Source organism: Xiphophorus hellerii, chromosome 5 (genome assembly GCF_003331165.1).
Source record: "Xiphophorus hellerii strain 12219 chromosome 5, Xiphophorus_hellerii-4.1, whole genome shotgun sequence".
Taxonomy (NCBI): Eukaryota; Metazoa; Chordata; class Actinopteri; order Cyprinodontiformes; family Poeciliidae; genus Xiphophorus; species Xiphophorus hellerii.
The window spans coordinates 9,654,131-9,672,182 of record NC_045676.1 but is presented as its reverse complement, the minus strand read 5'-3'; the positions used below and the strand labels follow the sequence as shown (position 1 = coordinate 9,672,182).

General features: G+C 38.8%; 1 protein-coding gene across 4 annotated transcripts in view; it reads left to right on the top strand.

The window, feature by feature from the left end:
• Positions 1-14,689, top strand: part of pik3r5 (phosphoinositide-3-kinase, regulatory subunit 5) — a 29,119-nt gene extending 14,430 nt beyond the window's left edge. For 3 of the 4 annotated variants that reach the window (XM_032563928.1, XM_032563930.1, XM_032563929.1), the window contains exons 3-18: positions 1,500-1,615; positions 1,708-1,776; positions 2,129-2,267; positions 2,693-2,762; positions 3,921-4,098; positions 4,187-4,352; positions 5,084-5,152; positions 5,239-6,086; positions 7,049-7,174; positions 8,702-8,833; positions 8,946-9,039; positions 9,448-9,524; positions 10,695-10,788; positions 11,951-12,033; positions 13,237-13,352; positions 13,552-14,689. In XM_032563928.1, the coding sequence (XP_032419819.1) occupies positions 1,500-1,615; positions 1,708-1,776; positions 2,129-2,267; positions 2,693-2,762; positions 3,921-4,098; positions 4,187-4,352; positions 5,084-5,152; positions 5,239-6,086; positions 7,049-7,174; positions 8,702-8,833; positions 8,946-9,039; positions 9,448-9,524; positions 10,695-10,788; positions 11,951-12,033; positions 13,237-13,352; positions 13,552-13,702 (2,528 nt within the window). In that variant the 3' untranslated portion in view covers positions 13,703-14,689. The remainder of the gene's footprint in view (positions 1-1,499; positions 1,616-1,707; positions 1,777-2,128; positions 2,268-2,692; positions 2,763-3,920; positions 4,099-4,186; positions 4,353-5,083; positions 5,153-5,238; positions 6,087-7,048; positions 7,175-8,701; positions 8,834-8,945; positions 9,040-9,447; positions 9,525-10,694; positions 10,789-11,950; positions 12,034-13,236; positions 13,353-13,551) is intronic. The other variant, XM_032563931.1, reaches the window with a different exon arrangement.
• The last annotated feature ends 3,363 nt before the right edge of the window (positions 14,690-18,052 follow it).

Here is an 18,052-nt window from a genome sequence, read left to right as displayed (position 1 = left end):
GTAAGCCTGCACTGTGATTACTTACTCGTTTGTACTATTCATGTAAAGTGCAAAAAGGATAAAATTTAAAGAGTACCAGTATAATGTAAAGGTAGAAGTTTAAATTTTAAATTAGGCACCTAAAGAGCTGCCAGTAAATCAAGTGATTATGAAACAAATTCTTCAATGTTTTTGGAGATAACCATCATAGGTATTTAGAGCAGAAACGTTCTGATGTGTCATCTACAAATATTTCTGTGTAACATTAATAAACTAAGTTTTATTGTTCAATTGGAATCTGAGCTCTAAAGATACATGCACACTTGGAGAGTTATTGTTGCAGAGGTACTTTCACCTTTCAGCTGGCTTTGTAGGTGTGAAACGTATCAAGTGAGTGTGGTTTTAAACGGGGTAATCTTCATTCTCTGTTGTTGTTTTCGACTTTCTGTTTCAAACTGTTGAAACACTTCAATTGCTCGGTAAAATAGAACATTTACTTGTTCATTTATCAAGCACACGGTATTTCTTAAAAATTTTTAAATCTTTGCTGAGAGGGTATATTCTAAAAGTTTTAATTATCTTCTAGTCACTCAACATATTTTATTGTAGCGCTTCTTTATTTTGCAATTTGTTGTTGTAAATCTGTATGTTTAGATGGTAAACTTATTTACAATTTTTTGCAACAGGAAACACATCTAAATAATCTTGTACAATCAGATATATAACTAGATCGTGTACAGGTTGCTATAAAAAGGTGACAAAACACACCATTAAAACATGTTGCTACTGACATTTGGAGTCTTGAAGACTCTGTTTTGATGTTGTCATGATTATAAAATTAATTGCAATGTTTTCTAACATTGTATTGTATTGCTATTTAATTTAACAACTGATTTCAAAGAAGTTAATTTGTTAATGTGATTGTATTTTAGTCTAGCCAGTCCATTATTATTCATTGCTTTTACTTAAGACTAATACACATCTACTATACAAGAGTAGCTGTGCTTCAAAAATGAAGCGAATATGTTAAGATAAGACAGAAGACAGTGTAGTGAGTCGAGGAAGAATAACTAATGCTTCCAGTTATTCAGCCCAACTTAATAGGCTGCCCCAAATGGTGGCAAAAAGCTACAATGGTCAAGCAGGGTGTGCAAAGATTGGCATGGTTGCATTAATTGGTCATTTTTTAATGTTCTGGATAAATCACAAAGAATGACATGTGGAACAGAGGAGTTACTGCTGTCACATTACAGATATAATACAAAGTCTTCTAAACATGGTTTGTTCTTTGTCATACAACTTTGCATTAGTCTCACAATTTATTACTTTATGTTAAAAGACACTTGTTAATTATTGTTTTTATTTTCCCTTTCATCTTGCATTGCTCCTATTTCTATTTCTATCAAGTCGTTTAAAATCAAGCACCCTATTTATGCCTACTGTATTTAAAAAAAGATTGATCTATTAGCTCGGTCCCATTTATATCACACATATGTGTTGTGCTCACTACCGCATTTCAGTGCTGATGTGCTCTGCTGGTCAGTCGATGAATCGCTGGAGCTTGGAGGAGCTCGTCAAAAGAGATCCTGAGAACTTCCTCATCCTTTTGCAACAGATCATCAGGAAGACTAAAGAGGTGACCACCCGTTCAAAGAGATCATTCACACTGCAGAATGATATTAATTCAGTGCTCACTAAGCATCTCTTTTTCCCTGTGTGTGTGTCCAGGCTCAGGATCAGTGTCAGTATGAACTGGTGGCTCCCCTCGCAATTATGTTCACTTCCACCCTGCTGCAGGTACGACCTCTCCAAATGCAAATGTCATCAGCACAGCTAACCTTTTTTAGCCAAAGAAAAACGATTTACCATCCAAAGCACACGTAGGAAAACTCTGTTCATCAGGTCACCTTTTGTAGTTCCTCTACTGAAACCTTCATGAGGTTAGTTTGAAGTGTTACACGCAAGCTAGAAAAACATGTTCAAAGTGATGCACCTAAAGTAACTAATTACAACAAGCAGTGGAAATACAAGAAAGAAAAATATGAAATTGCACTTTTAAATGCGAGTAATGTAGCTAATATGTTCATCTAGCCTATCCCAGAGCAATAATTTTGTTTAGCTAAATATCTCATTTATGTTTTGGTTGCAGACTCCATATTGTCCCCCAGACACTGAGCTCCTGGAGGAAGCCTTGGAGGTGTTTTACAGCTTCCTCACTTGGCCGGAGCCGTACTGCAGTGTGTGCAGAGAGCTCCTCTCCATGCTGCAGATGGAGATCAAGGCACCTGGTAAATACAAAGAGACACTAGTTTCAGATTCTTTTCGTTTCTAACAGGACGACCTTAATAAATGTTTGCAGTTATTAGGAGAGCACTCCCCCTGGTGGCAAGTTTAGGCTTTGCATTTAAGATGATGATTTTGTGAACTGCAGCATCAGGGCGGGACAGAATGATTGTCCCAGCTTCAGGATTTGTGGGCACTTCTTCTTCTGTGAAAGCGGATGTATCTGTAACCTCTACGGAACAAAAATCAGGAACAGTGGAGCAGTGAAGTTTACAGAAACAACCAATGGAAATGCCATCAGATAAACTGAATGAAATAATTTGAATAATCTGAATGAATGTCTGTTGGGTAGTAGGTAGTTATACCTTACAGGTGGCTGTACTGATCTCGGCTGATTATCTGCTTTTATTTTTTTTCACTTTTCTCACAGGAATTTCCTTTCAAAGGCTGGTTAGAGAAGAGCAGGGTCTGAACAGCTCGGACTATACTTCAAAGACCATGTATGTTCACATTGTGTAGTTCCTACCTGGAACTTAACATTTGCTAAAGACTTTATAATATAAAACAAATTCCTTTCGCTGTAGCATATTGAAAAATGTACATAAGAATCTATGGTGTTATTCTCACAGGCTTAAAATGTATTTTAGGTGACAGACCAACAACAAAATCTGGCAAATTTCCATCTATCCATTTTTTTTTTTTGCAATGTTGTAAGTTGAGCATCCAGTCCAGTCTGAAGTGTTTTACTGCCTCCAATAAGTTTCCCCCCCAAAGATTTCCCCGTTTTTAACTTCATCCGTTTTTTCTATCAACTCTGAATTCATTGTCCCCATAACATGATGGTGTCAGTGCCACCATTCACTATTGCAATGGTGTGTTAAGGATGATGTGCATTTTCCTCCATACTGTGTTTTGCATGTAGGTCAAACAGTTTGCATCTCCTTTGATCAGAGCACTTTCTTCCCCTACACAACTGCTTATGGCTTTCTCCTTACCACACCAGATTTGTTGAACACTCAGTTTGTAGACGCCATGTTTTTGATTGCTTTAGACTCTTTTTCAAGGGTTTAAGGCAGGGTTTAAAAAAGCTCTCCCTGTCTGCTGTGTTCTTTGGTCTTCATGATTCTTGTTCTTTAACATTCTCTAATAAACTTCTGAAACCTTCAGCTGAATTTAAGCTGATGTTAAATTGGACACAGATTGACTCTGTGTGCTAATCAGGTTTCTTCTGAAGCCAGTTGGTTGCATTGGATTTAATTTAACCTACCACTCTTCACTTTTTACGTGTTGATCTGTCACCTAAAATCCCAACATTAAAGCTTGTGGCTGTAAATAGTCTTTTTGCAAAGGACTATTCATGTTCTGTCCAAATTAGAATATGATTTAGCTCTGCAACTTCTGCTTTTAATTTCTAATGGTTCTATATCTGATGTGATGTCACACTTTAACACAGTAAAAAATGGAACTGCTGCCCACACTGTTTTCTTGAACTACTTTAATAGTATCTCCTGTTCTGGGGAGAACTGTTTTGATCTTGGAAATCCCCCATTCTCACCCTTCTTCACACGGATAATCTCATAAACAACCATGTAGCATTCTGTTTGCATCACTCCCTGCGTGACACTGAACTCTGCCTGACTCTATCTCTCTGCTGCCAGCAGTACTGTGCTGCTGATGAACCCCGATGAGGTTCCTGCCGACTTTCTCGCCGTGGCCGAGCAGCTGAGTCGCATTCAGCACTCGCAGAAAGACACCTACATCACCTTGATTAAACACGCCTTCCAGTCTGCGCTGGGCACCAAGTATCCTCTGCAAATTATCCACAAGGCCCTGGAGGTACGCTCCCAAAGCTGGACGCAAAGTCCTTTGTGTACCATAAAACATGAGAGAAAACACGTTTAATTTAAAATTTTTACTTTTGTAGCCAAAAACTGTGAGCGAGCTGAAGGAGATTTTCTCCTTGGTGAGCGACATCTTGGAGACGGCCGCCATGAGTGATCCGGGTACAGCTCGAAGTCATGTTATCCAAGAACTGGAGCGTTTGAGGAAGACACTTAAAATCCCTTCATCTAATGGGAGGATATCTGATGGTAAGATGATGCTTAGCAATAAGCAAGAGGTTTAGGATATGGCTGGAAGGATTGCTAACATTTTCCTAATCCAAGGACTCAATCCAAGATCCATGACAGAAAGAGCTGGGCTCTTCAGAAGACTAAAACCGATTTACTTGGCTGTAATAGGTTTAGCTTCCTGTTATTTGATGAAATCTCACCCTCTGTGTAAACAAAGCTGTCTAAATGAACACCTGGCATTCTTCTGTAGAAGCTTCTAACACCTTTCTGCACTTCCTGTCGCTTCATTTTAAAGGTACACTATATTTGAAGGGGTGTGTTTTGTTTGACATTGCACTGTCATAAACAAAGTTTTTTATTGACTTTTAATGTAATTATTTTGCATAAAAGTCATTATTTACCAAATAATGGTAAGTTGACACTTCTAATGCAACTATAAAAGTGTCAGTATATACCAAATGACACTTCATGATAGTCATAAACATTCATGAAGACGCCTTCATGTTCATGACAGGTGCTATGTCATGTTTATGACTGTGTAATATCCGTTTCCACTGTGTTCATTCAGTGGAAAAATATCCAATCTTTAATTTTGGACACACCGATTACCAATCTGGACCAGATGAGTAAAGTTAGTTGATTTTGGTCATCAGTAAATTTCTCTGTGTATCTCCTGATCTAACATAAAAAGATATTACAATGTAAGCTGGAATCTGACCATATTCCACTTGTTCTTTGCTCATTTCCAGGAAACCTTCAGACTTTACCTTTACCCACAGCCAAAACGTACATGTTTCACTGGGAGAAGGATAACTTCGGTAAATTCTGCAGCTTAGTACAGTTACAATCTAGATGCGTTTCTAATATTTTCCACAGCTGATCTGAATGTTTTTGACTTGAACAGACGTTCTCCACACCATTGTGGACCTTGACGTTGATGAATTTGGCGCCTCTGAGGAGGCTGTGGAGGAAAAGGAGGATGATTCTGATGACGAGCAGGATGGGACCGAAGATGACGAGGAAGGTCGAGAAGTGGGTTCTGCTCTAGTCTGTAACGGCAGTCACCGTGTCTCTACCTTTTCCACTATCTCCTCCACCTCTACCACCTCCAAAGACTCCATGTTCTCCACCATGTCTCTGACCTCCGAGTCCTACCCTCCTTCCCTATTCTCTGTCACATCTGGGGTTGACAGCGACTACTTCGACGACTCCGACGACTACATCAGCTCCTCTCCTGTAGCTGAGAAGTATTCTCCGAAGTCGAGCAAGGTGTCGACTCGCCTCAGCCAGCACCTCCACCGACTATTTATTAAACCCAAGAATCCCAGGATGCTTTCCAGGGCTAAGAGCTTGGGCAACTCTGAATCTAAAGACATTCTGGTGGTGCGGGAGACTCGCTCCAACTCTCTGCCCCAGCAGGTGAAATTATTCAGCTCTGATTCTCTGCCAAGGCTCCAAAATCAAGCGCTACAACACATCTGCTTTCGAAGGAGGCCCATCCTGAGCAGCGATGAGGACAATAAGAGTACCACGTTAAGAGTGGTGGTGTTCGGTGCGGATCATGTAGCAGGGAAGGTGGCCCGGGCTTACAGCAGCTTGAGGAGGAAAGAGAGCACATGTCCTCGTCTCACAAGAGCCTTTAACCTGCAGTTCTACTTTGTGCCGGTCAAGAGAGACTCAGGATTCTGTCATCGGAGGTCTTCCATTCCTTTGTCTCAAACTGGATCTCCGAAAGGATCAGGCCTTTCCTGGGTGAGTAGTGAAAAACTGATTAAACTATTTAATATCCTATGTTTTTCTTATCTGTTTATTCATAGGTTCCATATAAAAAAAAAAATAGATTGGGAAATTCCCTGATGTAAACGCAGCGCTTTTCTGTCAAGGACCAATCAGTTCCAGTTTCCAGATAAGAAACTGAAAACTATCTACTCTACAGAAAGAGGAGATTAGAAGTGCCTTTTATTAAATGCAAATATTGTGCAATGCAAATGTTAAAATTGTTTTCCGGGAAATGAGAATAACAATTTTTATTTATAGATAACCCAGTTTACACAGAACCCAAGTTAGACGAAACACTTAAAGATGAGGTGTTGTTGTACTGGTATTCTGGAAGAGCGAAAAGTTTGAAAGCAAATACAATATTTGGATATAATATTTAATGACTTTATCTGGTAAGCCAGCCAGATTTCAACTGCAATTTCTTCTGTAAATTCAAAATTAATGTTATGGTTATATATATTTTTTAAATGATCATAGATGGACTGAGAACTCTATGAATTTCAGTCTTTTGTTTCTAACCTTTGTTACTGCTGCCTGAAAATCATACAAAATAAAGGAAGACAGGACACCAGAGTTTTTAATTTTAACTTTAAATTAAACCATGAATTAGCTCATGAAATATATCAGTCAGTAAATCACGGGTGTGTAAATTCCAGGCATGAATGTGATGAATGAGGAAAACAAAACTCAAACATGAAGTGGTGAAGTTGGATTCAGGGAATTCTTCTTTGAACCCATGACAGACTGAGCTGGTCGGGCCCAAATGATCCAAATATGCCCAGGTCATTCAATAACATAGCAACAGCAACACAGAGCAAAACCAATAAACAGGTTGAAAAAATAACTGGATTTCACAAAGCCTTAAACCTGCCTAACTACTGATGCCGACATGGAATGCAAAAGTGAAGTAACAAATGTTGTTTTTGCCTTATTAGGACCAGAACCACACAGGCACAGGCGACAGCACTAATGACATTGCACATCTCCTGGGCATGTTGGACCCGTGGTACGAAAGAAACACCCTCAGTCTCCTCAAGTTGCCTACCAACGTCGTCTGCCAGGTACAGAATGTCGACTTTCACTGGTTATTTTTTTGTTCTTTTCACATTCTGTGAAAAGAATGTAAAAAGTACATTTTTTTGCAATTACTGAGGTGTAAAAACACCTCAGTATTTATCATTTTGAGTGATAAATACTGAGGTATGCGGTGACTTCATGTCATGTTACAACTGCAAACATTAATGTGTTTTATTTGAAATATGTAATAGAGCAACACAAAGTAGTGCATAATTATGAAGTGGAAGAAAAGGCACACATGGTTTTCTAATGTTCTTTAGACACCTTTCCCTTTTACCCATTAAAATAACTGGAAAGTGTATGACACAACTTCAGACTCACCAGGACATGGCTTTCTACCTAAATTAGAGTGGATCACTGTGAGATATGATGAAAGAAACATCCAAGATGTCTATGGTAATTCTGATTAATTGTTCAGAAAGAAGAGTCTGTTGAAAAGACTACCAATTGTTGTGAACTGCACAAATCTTAGCTTTGTGGAAGAGAGTCCTGAAGAGATCCACTTAAAAAAGAAAAAAAAACCCATAAAAGTCCCATTTGTATTTTACTAACAATCCTTCTAGGGGAATCAGTAAACAAGTGGAAAGTTATGCTTTGGTCAGATGAAACCAAAATTAAGTTTTTTGGTATTTATGGAGAATGGTGTCACCATGATGTTGGGATGCCTTTGATTGGGAAATGTAAGGAGCTAAATGTAAGGAGCTAAATGTCAATCTGTCCTGGGAAAAAAAACCTGCGAGAGATGCTGCAGAAGGAAAATTAGCCTAGACATATAGCTAGAGCTTCAGTGAAACTGATTAAATATTCATACTTAATGTTAAAAAGGTTCCGTCAAAGTCCAGATCAATTGAAAACGTGTTAAAACCTGAAACTCTTGTTCATTGATGTTCTGGATGTTGCAAAAAAGGGGTGAAGAATTTGGTTTAGATGTACAAAGCTGGAAGAGAGATACAGGAAAGCCTGTAAAATATATCTACTATTGCAGAAAGTAGAACAATGCATTGACTCAATTCTCTTTTTTCTTTTATTTCTAAGGCAAATTCAAAAACATGTCCTTTCAAGGTTGCCCCCAGAAAACTTGCCAAGCCCAGTGGCCAGTGGCCCGTCTTGTTTTTGAGTTAAAAAATGTTTAAATTTGACAGGAAATTTGAAAATATCACTTGATAATTATGTGTTATTAAAAGATTGGAAGATTAACACCTGAACGCCAACTATAAAGTCTTAAAAATGCTAACATTTTAAAAAGACTTAAAAAAAATTAACAATGCTTAGCCTGGTGGGAGTACAAGCAAAGCCTGGTGGCCCGCCAGGCTTATAATCCAGGCCTTTTAATTCCACTGTTGGTCTCTCACATAAAATCACAAAAAAGGCTGTAACATGACAAAAATAAAAAGTTTCTGCGTTATTACTTTTGGAATGCACTGTGATTTAGTGATGTCTGATGTCATGCTTCAACCTTGCTTGCACTGCTCTGCCTGGAACTTTACGCTCATATTTAAATGTTGTTTCAGCAAACCTCAAAAACTGAGTCGGCCTCCTACGATAGCTCCTATGAGCAGCGTCTGCCCATCCTGGCCGACTTGGTTCTGTACTACTGCCGCTACGCAGCACGTCCGGCTCTCATCCAGCTTTATCAGGCTGAGGTAATTCACGCTCACTCAACTATGATACGCACCCTTGTTTCTTTAAACATCCTCCTTAATGACATGCTTCACCACAATCCTCTGAGTGATTCTCATACTTCGGGTTTTGCAGCTGATGCTGGCATGTGGAGAGAGGAGGACCGAGGTGTTTGTTCACTCCCTGGAGCTGGGTCACACCGCAGGAACACGAGCCATCAAGGCCATGGGTGAGAGTGGCACGCAAGCAAGCACATAACCTAGCAACCTCTACACATTTTTATGCAGTTAAATGCACCATCGGTTAAAAATGAATGGGGGCTGTATTCATAGAAGAGGAACAACTGCTTTTTTATGACACCATTAACGTCACTTCTTCTTTCACCTCGTTAGTTACTGCTGCTTGCACTTCTGGTTTTTCATTTCCAAACAGAAGTAAATATTCAGGGAAAGCTGACCACACCCTTTGCTTTGCAGCTAATATATGGAAAAAAAAATTCCGGCACCAAACATTGCATAAAAACATATTTTGGTTTAATAGGTAATATATCTAATAATGGAATGCGTTATGCTTTAATATATAACCCAAACTGTTATTGTGATGTTGGTTTAAACGTAGGTCCTGTTTTTTATTCCAGGTGCTGCCAGCAAACGCTTCGGCATTGATGGAGACAGAGAAGCAGTGCCTCTTACACTCGAGGTGGTTTACAACAGGGTAAGGCAATCACAAGTTAAAACTGCATTCTGTAAAAGCTGTAGTCTTAAATGTTTTTGTTTTTTTTCAGTGATAAAGCACACCACTTTTTTAGCTCTTGCTGATTTTCCTCTTTTAATAAAATTAGCTGCTTTCAGTTTCTGTCACTTTCACTAGACTAGCAAAATCACATCCTCAAAACGAGTGCTCTGTCCTGAAAAAGGTCATGCTCACATACTTTCAGTGATTTTGAAACATTTTTACTAGATGTGCACTGAGAAATCTGATTAGAATCAGCTTAGTTTGATTTTTTTTTAGCTAACCACACCTAAAAGCTACCAGGTCAGGCCGACGACAACACTCTTCTGTGTGGACGCTCTCTAACGATAGAGATCGTTAGTATCTCTATCGATACTAACGATAGAGAAAAACTACTATCGTTAGTATCAATAGATAAACAATAACAGGAAAGCCAAACAGAGTACAGCAAAGTTGCTCTTTCTGCTGTTTTTTTTTTTTTTGTACCCCTCCAGGGGGTCTTTTGTGGGCTCTAGTGTCGCTTTTACGAAAGTAGGCTGACAGGAAACAGGGAAGGAGAGGGGGGAAGACATGCGACAAATGTCGTCGGGTCCGGGAGTCGAACTCGCGATGGCCGCGTCGAGGACTCAAGGCCTCCAAATATGGGTCGCGCTAACCGCTACGCCACCACGGCGCGCCCCCTTTCTGCTGTTTAAACATCTCAGTGTTATGGAATATGGTGGATTTGAAATGTTTCAAATATTTTCTCTATATTCCAGCCTATAAAATGTGCTAAGAAGAACCATTTTGAAAGGTCAATGTTTGATGTTATATTGATAAATTCATGCTGATCAGATGTGAACAACACCAACGTTATATGCGTGACCATTACATTCATGCATTCTAGTTGGGTATTAGTGATACACATCTGTTTTGTTTTGAAAAGACAAAACTTTCACGCATTTCAATCATAACTCCAGCTTGTGATAAAAAAAAAAATCTCTGTTTCACTCATCCATTCCCTACATGTTGTGTCCATCACATAATGCAACACATTAGCTGTGTGCAGTTACTCACTCTTAGTCAGAACTCTGTTTTATTGATTCCCGCGTTACACTGTCAGTGTTCACTGCTTTAGAGTGTTTTATTCATCCATCTTTCCTTCTCATTCAGGTGGTTGTTAGTGGAAGAAGCCAGTGGAAAAGAGAAACCAAAGTCTGTACTTCAATGAACTTGATCAAAGCATGCAAGAACCCTGAGGAACTAGGTAGGCCACTATTTGATGCTCTAATGTATTGCTGCAGATTAATGCGCATGTATTTTTGTTTCTATATCTGACAGAAGATTAAAGTTTTGTTTTTTAAATAGCAGTATTGTTCAAAACCTTTGAGTCGCACACTGCTCTTTTCTTTTATCCTTCTAAGCAGTCTGAAATAATGGTTCTTCAGGCTGTCTGAAGGACATTTTGTGTTTTTCATTGCACATTTGCTACTTTTTGCACTCATTTTCAGACCAGTACAAAAGGTCATATTTAAGTCAATGCCATCTAGCCTTTGTTTGAACTGTTCTAAAAAAGTAAGAGATGAACCAGTTTCATGTACTAATAATGGGTAACTTGGCAAAGAACCAAATTAGGCATTGTGCAACCAGTAGTCTGTCAGAAAAACCCACTTTGTTAGAATTTCCTTAACTAAATATAGGACAAATAGCAAAGATGCAATAGTCTGATGGAATTTAAAGAGCATTTTTATACCAACAAGGGGATTTCCAAAGAGCTATCAGCTAAAAACTTGCACACAGATGTCTGTGAGGTCCTGGCAGCTTCAGGATTGACTGGTTAGTGGTATCAAGCCTTGCAGAGGTTACAAAACATTAATTTTCTATCACACAGTTACTGTAGTCTAAAGTTATGTAATGATACACCAGCAGTTTTCTCTAGCTGCATGAAGCAAAGAGTAGTGCATGTAATTACAGGACCAACAGTTTGATGAAAGATGACTGCTTTACTTTTCCCTCGCTCACAATAAAGTCAGATTTGACTGGCTGGTTTAATCTAAAGTAGTTTCTTGTTGTTAGGGTGCCTAACCTCAGTCTAGTCGATAGCTGTGAGCCCGTTTTATCTCGATGAGACTTATTAACAAACTCCTATTGGCTTGTTGTACTTGTGTTACTCCATAGTGACCAAAACTGGGAAAACGCCCCCATCAAACTGAGAAACTCAAATTAATTAAAGGTTTGATTTTTGCAGCATTTCTACAGCAGTGTTGCGACTGCAACAAGAGACTCATTTGTAAAAGGTCTCCAAGTATATCTGATGTATATACAGTACTTGTCACTTTTTAACATATTCCCATGTTGAAAGCCTTGAAGTGTGTGAAACTTCTGTCAGAGGCGAAAGTGTTCTAAATGTTTACATAAATCTGTGCCAGATTCGAAGATGGAGTGTCTGCAGCTCACCATGACTGAGGTCCTGAAGAGACAGAACGGCAAAAGCAAGAAGGGCTACAACCAGGTAAGCTTGACGTGACATCAGCCTGTCTCAGTGGTTTGTGGTTGGAACGGTGTCGCGTATCGGTGTCGCAAACAACTTTGCAGCTCTAAGCCTACAAACACGCAGATCTGAATTTGACTTTGATGGCATCGTATGCTCTCTGATTTCACAAATAAAAACACAAATGAAAGCAGCTTTTCACACAAACGGCTCGATAGAGCAAAAACCCACAACACAGAATATTTGTTTTTGCGCCTTTGCAAAAAAAAAAAAAAGTTTTCTCAACATTACATCTCAGTCTCTCACACACTTAAGAGTTTTCAGTCATTTTAAAATGTTGTGCGAAGGCTGGTTCCAATTTCTTATAATTAACCAAAGTACAGCGAATCCGTTTTCTGCACAATGCCTTGCAAAAGTATTCATGTCTCTTAAAATTTTCCACATCTTGTTTTTCTAAACCACAAATGTCAATGCTTTTTACCGGAATTTTAAGAAAACCAGTAGAAAATTGTAATAATTGTGAATTGGGACAAAAATGATACATGGTTAAGTTTTTTTTTTTCATAGAAATAATCTGGGAAGGGACAAGTGCATTTAGATTTATCTATATTTTATGCCATACATAAAAAACAGTTTAATCTGTTATCTTGAGGAGTCAGCTAATTCAAATTATGAAGACGAAGGAGACGAAGGAGCACAGCAAACAGGTACAGGAGAAAGTTGTTTAGAAGTTTAAGGCAGGGCTAGGTTATAAAATAATACCTCAAGCTATGTTCAAAGGGTTATTCAAATAGTATGACATAATTGCAAAACTATCTACAGCTTCAATAGTAGAACCTATGACAGGATATCTATTGGCTGTGCACTTCAAATCTGGCCATCATGGAAGTTTCCCATTGTTAAAAGAAAACTATGGGAAGTACTCTTTGCAAATTTGCCACAAGCCATTTTATAGCTAGCGTGTGCAAATAAAGTGCTCAGATAAGATGGAACCAAAATTTGACATTTTGTTCTGCATGTGAAACACAACATGTCACAGAAAAAACCTAACATTGCTTGTATTTCTTTCACTGCACAGTTAAGCACAACTTTGTGTTGGTCTGTCACCTACAATCCAAATAGACCACCTTGAAGTTTATGGTTCTTTATGGAGAAAATGTGAAGCTTTCTTAGTGCTTTAACCAACCCAAAGATTTATTGCTTTTGTTTGGCTCATCTTTGTAGCAGCTCACCGTGACTGAGGTGAAGGTGGACAAGGTGCAGGTCAGTGGAGCTGGAAACACGACGTTTGCTGTTTGTCTGGACCAGGATGAAAAGAAGATACTGCAAAGTGTCACCAGGTATGGAATCAAATGAGAAATTAATAAAACAGATTCCTTGATAGAAATAACGCTGCTACATGCTGAGAAATTAACTTTATTTTTCAGATAACTTACCATCTGATCTCATTGTATTGTCTCTTAAGGTGTGCCATTTTCTTATCTGCTGACTCATGCTCAAGTGTTTTCTAACCCTTGTGTGTCCTCCTGTCTCATCCAGATGTGAAATATCTGTGTGCTACAAGCCTGACAGCTCTGCTGACTGGAGGCTAAGAAAATCCCAGGCCTCTGCTCAGATCCAGCCTCTCAACCCAACCTTCTGCTCTCTGCTCTGCCTACCCATCGTAACCTTCAGCGGGGCTCTGCCCTGAAAACTTTCATCACTGGTGTCACTGGATTCTATCGGAAAGATCTTCAGCACTGCTATTCATTGTACACTTTGCACACACTGCTGGAGGAAAAGCACTCAGGACTTTACGTGGTTGTGCCTGTTTGTTGTTTTGTTTTTTTAATAGTTGGATTCAATCCAATATGGCTGACTTTGAATGCAGGTTTTGGAAACTAAGCACTTGCACAATGAACTCCAGGCTTGGCTGTCCTCTGACCACACCAGTACTCTTAACTCGTATTAAACCAAGAGTGTGTGGAGACAGGATGGGTTTTATCTGTGCAATGCAGGCCTTTGCTGTTATGAAAGAACATTTTAAGTTTGACTGCTTTGTTCTGAGTTCCTCTTTTTGAGTTTGTAGACAGAACTGACTTTGACCACATTTATATTAGAACATATAATGGTTGATCAGGGTAAATATTAAAATTAACAGGTAAGATGGGATTTACTCTGGCATCACCATGAGAACATGTTTTGGTCAAGCCACATGACCATCGATTCTGACCCGTTTCAGATTATTTGACAAAATCTGAGAAAGCACACTATAAGATGTACAACATGTAAATTCTTTGCTCTTAAGAGCATATTCCATGTACTATAACTTTTATTTGATTCAATTATGTTTTTATGTGTATCATAATCTGATAATATTTCTCCCAAGGAGCTACTTCTGTCGCAGTTTTAACCGCAGCTATAAATATGACCACTAGGGGTCTCTGTTGACTTTTCATTAAAATTCCACTCTATGGCACATGTAAACATAATTTGAAATCTCTGTAAGTACTGTAATATATCATGGGGCAAAATAATTACAGTCCAACTTTAAGATGATAAAATGATCAAGAATAGAGATGGATATGATGGTGCTGCAAAATGCACTTACATGAACATCTTCCTATGTTACTGATTACCGATAACTGCACTTTCTGAAAATGTAATACAGCGCGTAACAATAAAATGTATTTTGTAATTTTGGGGAGTTTTTTCTCTAATCAAAAAGTAATGTATTTATTTGTAAGCGATATTGCACCCATCATAAAACAATCTAATTTTTTCAAAAGGAAACCCCTTCGTACTTGCTACTGTTTATTTCACATACCTTAGAAAAGTGGCTAATAGGTTAACTGCAGCTATAAATGTGTCTGTGTGTGTGTGTGTATATATATATATATATATATATATATATATATATATATATATATAAATATCTGAAAACTATATATAGTTTTCAGAATATCTAAAGGTAATTAGAAATCATTTCAGAACTTTCTTTCTATAATGTGGCACATTTCTTCAAACATAATCTGTATTTAACTGAAAAACAAATGTTAGAGGAAACAATGAATAACTTGCACTGACCTGCTTGCATAACTGTTCACATCCCTAACCCCTAGTGCCTGGATTTATTTACAATGATATGTTTTCAGGTTTTTTCCCATCAAATTCTATATAAGGCAGAGATTTTTCAGTTTAATTATAGAACTTAGGATCGATAGACATTTTGGCATGCACTCTGTACAATCAGGTATAATTAGTCATAACTGACTCCTCAGAGGCAGGTAAATATTTTTAGATGCTACCTGTGGTGAACAGACACTACTGGTAGAAATATATAACCTTTTTGAGTGATAGTTTTGGATGCATTTGCAATGGCAGTCTACAAGTGGTAAAACTAATACTTTCTTGAAGCCCCTTTAAAAGCCAAACTTGATCAGTTTTCTAACGTGCTGTCATGAACTTTTAACTCTTAATATACCGGGGGCTGTAGAGTCTGAGATGGAGCTCCGGGGTATTTTGTAACTTCTTTGAGTATTGCACAATGTAACTGGTGTACGTTTTTCAGAATATTGAGAATATTGGTCTCTGTCTGAAAGTGTTTGGAAGGAACATTAGTGAACTCCAAGTAGAAGAGATAAACTTCTAAAAAGTCCCAGACAGATGGAGAGGAACAGTTGCTTCTCTAAGGTTATTGCTGATGTATTCTCAATGACAGATCTTTAACCTCTGAACTGACAAACACTCCTGCTTTTATAGAGTTGCTCACACATAGTAATGCTAATTTAATCAAATGCATTTGACCAATAGGATTTAGCTACTAAGTTATCTCTTTAATCAAATGAAACTAATCTTTTGCATACAGTATTGGTGTTGACAAACATGAAACCTTAATTTGCTCATTATCTGCAGCAGCTCCAAGCTAAGCCATAAACCAAAGAGTGTCTTCGTTTGTAATGGTGTTGTATTTTAAGCTTCTCAGAAAGAATAATGATAAAAAAATCGGTGTCTGAATTAGAAACACACAAAACATAATAGATATCAGAGAATAGACTTTAACTTTGAGGACTTTCTTAATATATTCTAAAAGTAGAACAACATTTTTTTCAGGACAATAATGGACTAAGTTAAAGTGCTGCCAAACCAAGTGTGGTAAATCCTCTGAGTTTCAGCTTCTGCTTTCTTATGATTTAGTAGTCATTTTTCGGTTTCAGAAGAAATGCGGTAGAAGCAGCTGCACTTCCTTCTAATGTTGTCTGGATTGCACTATATTTTAAGTGAAATCACCTCAAATAAGGCTGTGATTTATCTTTTTTTTGCTTTTTCAATACTTTCTATTAAGGGTGTAACTACATTTCCTTGCGCTGCCACCTTATTGTGATGGAGGGGTTTGAGTGGCCCAGTGATCCTAGGAGCTATGCTGTCTGGGGCTTTATGCCCCTGATAGGGTCACCCAAGGCAGACAGGTCCTAGGTGAGGGACCAGACAAAGAGCATCCTGAAGACCCCTTATGATGGACAAGAACTTTGGACTTGGTGTTCCTTTGCCCGGACGCGGGTCACCGGGGCCCCACTCTGGAGCCAGACCTGGAGGAGGGGCACAATGGCAAGCGCCTGGTGGCCGGGCTTTTACCCATGGAGCCCGGCTGGGCTCGGCCCGAAGAGGAGACATGGGTCCCCCCTCCCATGGGCCCACCACCTATGAGAGAGATCAAAGAGGTTGGGTGCAATGTGTGATTTGTGGCAGCCGAGGGGGCCCTGGCGGTCCGATCCTCGGTTGCAGAAGCTGGCTCTTGGGACGTGAAATGTCACCTCTCTGGTGGGGAAGGAGCCGGAGCTAGTGTGTGAGGTCGAGAGGTTCCAGCTAGAAATAGTTGGTCTCACCTCGACACATGGCTCTGGTTCTGGAACCAGTCTCCTTGAGAGGTACTGGACATACTTCCACTCTGGAGTTGCCCACGGTGAGAGGCGTCGGGGAGGAGTGGGCATACTTGTTGCTCCCCATCTCGGCGCCTGTACATTGGGGTTTACCCCAGTGAACGAGAGGGTAGCTTCCCTCCGCCTACGAGTGGGGGGACGGGTCCTGACTGTTGTTTGTGCTTACGGACCGAACGACAGTTCAGATTATCCACCCTTCTTGGAGTCCTTAGAGGAGGTACTGGAGAGTGCCCCTCCTGGGGACTCCCTTGTTCTGCTGATATCAAGCCCTCATTCTAATATTTTGTTAAAATCCATAGTCCTTTCAATCAGCATTGCATGAGTTATATTAGTACTGTTATTATTGTAGTACTTTGTTCACTCACCAATGATACTCTAAATGCAGCAATATCATTTTCTTCTGACAACCAGAAATATATTGTCTTATCCGGTTCCTCCCAGATTAACCTCAACATGCTGTTTCAACAGATGAGTCACTTGGTTAAAAAAGTGAGGATAAGAGTTTGATAATGAGTCACCTGCATCACACAGAGCTTTTTCATTAGTTTCTAAAGTTTACTGAAGCACCAAGCTCATGTTATTGTATTTAGTCTGTGTTTTGATAGGACATAATTCAGCTGGTGTCACAAACAAAACAGAAATCTTTGGTGTTTGGTGCTCTCACTGAACACTTGCACCTATGAAAATGTAAGATAGTCTGGTCAGTTAATCATGTGCAGGCAAAAGTTATGGAAAAAAGATGTTCACAAACTTTGTATTTTGTTTTGACCATAGTAAAACAGACAGACATGAAATAGTCAGGACAGGTGAACACAAACAATGGACTCTTTTACCACTTTCGCCATCAATAAATAGCGCAAAAGACATCTGAAAAATCCAGCTTGCTAAATTAGTACAACCTAATACACTGTTTTGCAATCGCTGCTCATAAATGAAAAAACTAATAAAAAAATTAATAATAAAGCAGACTATTTTTAGAAAAAAAAACTATATAAGAACCTGAAACACAGGGCTTGGAGATTGATCCATTTAAATAATCACAAAGAATTTTTGTCATTGCATGTAGGCTACTTATTACAACTTCATTTAAATTTTTAGTCATATAAATATTCATCCAATTT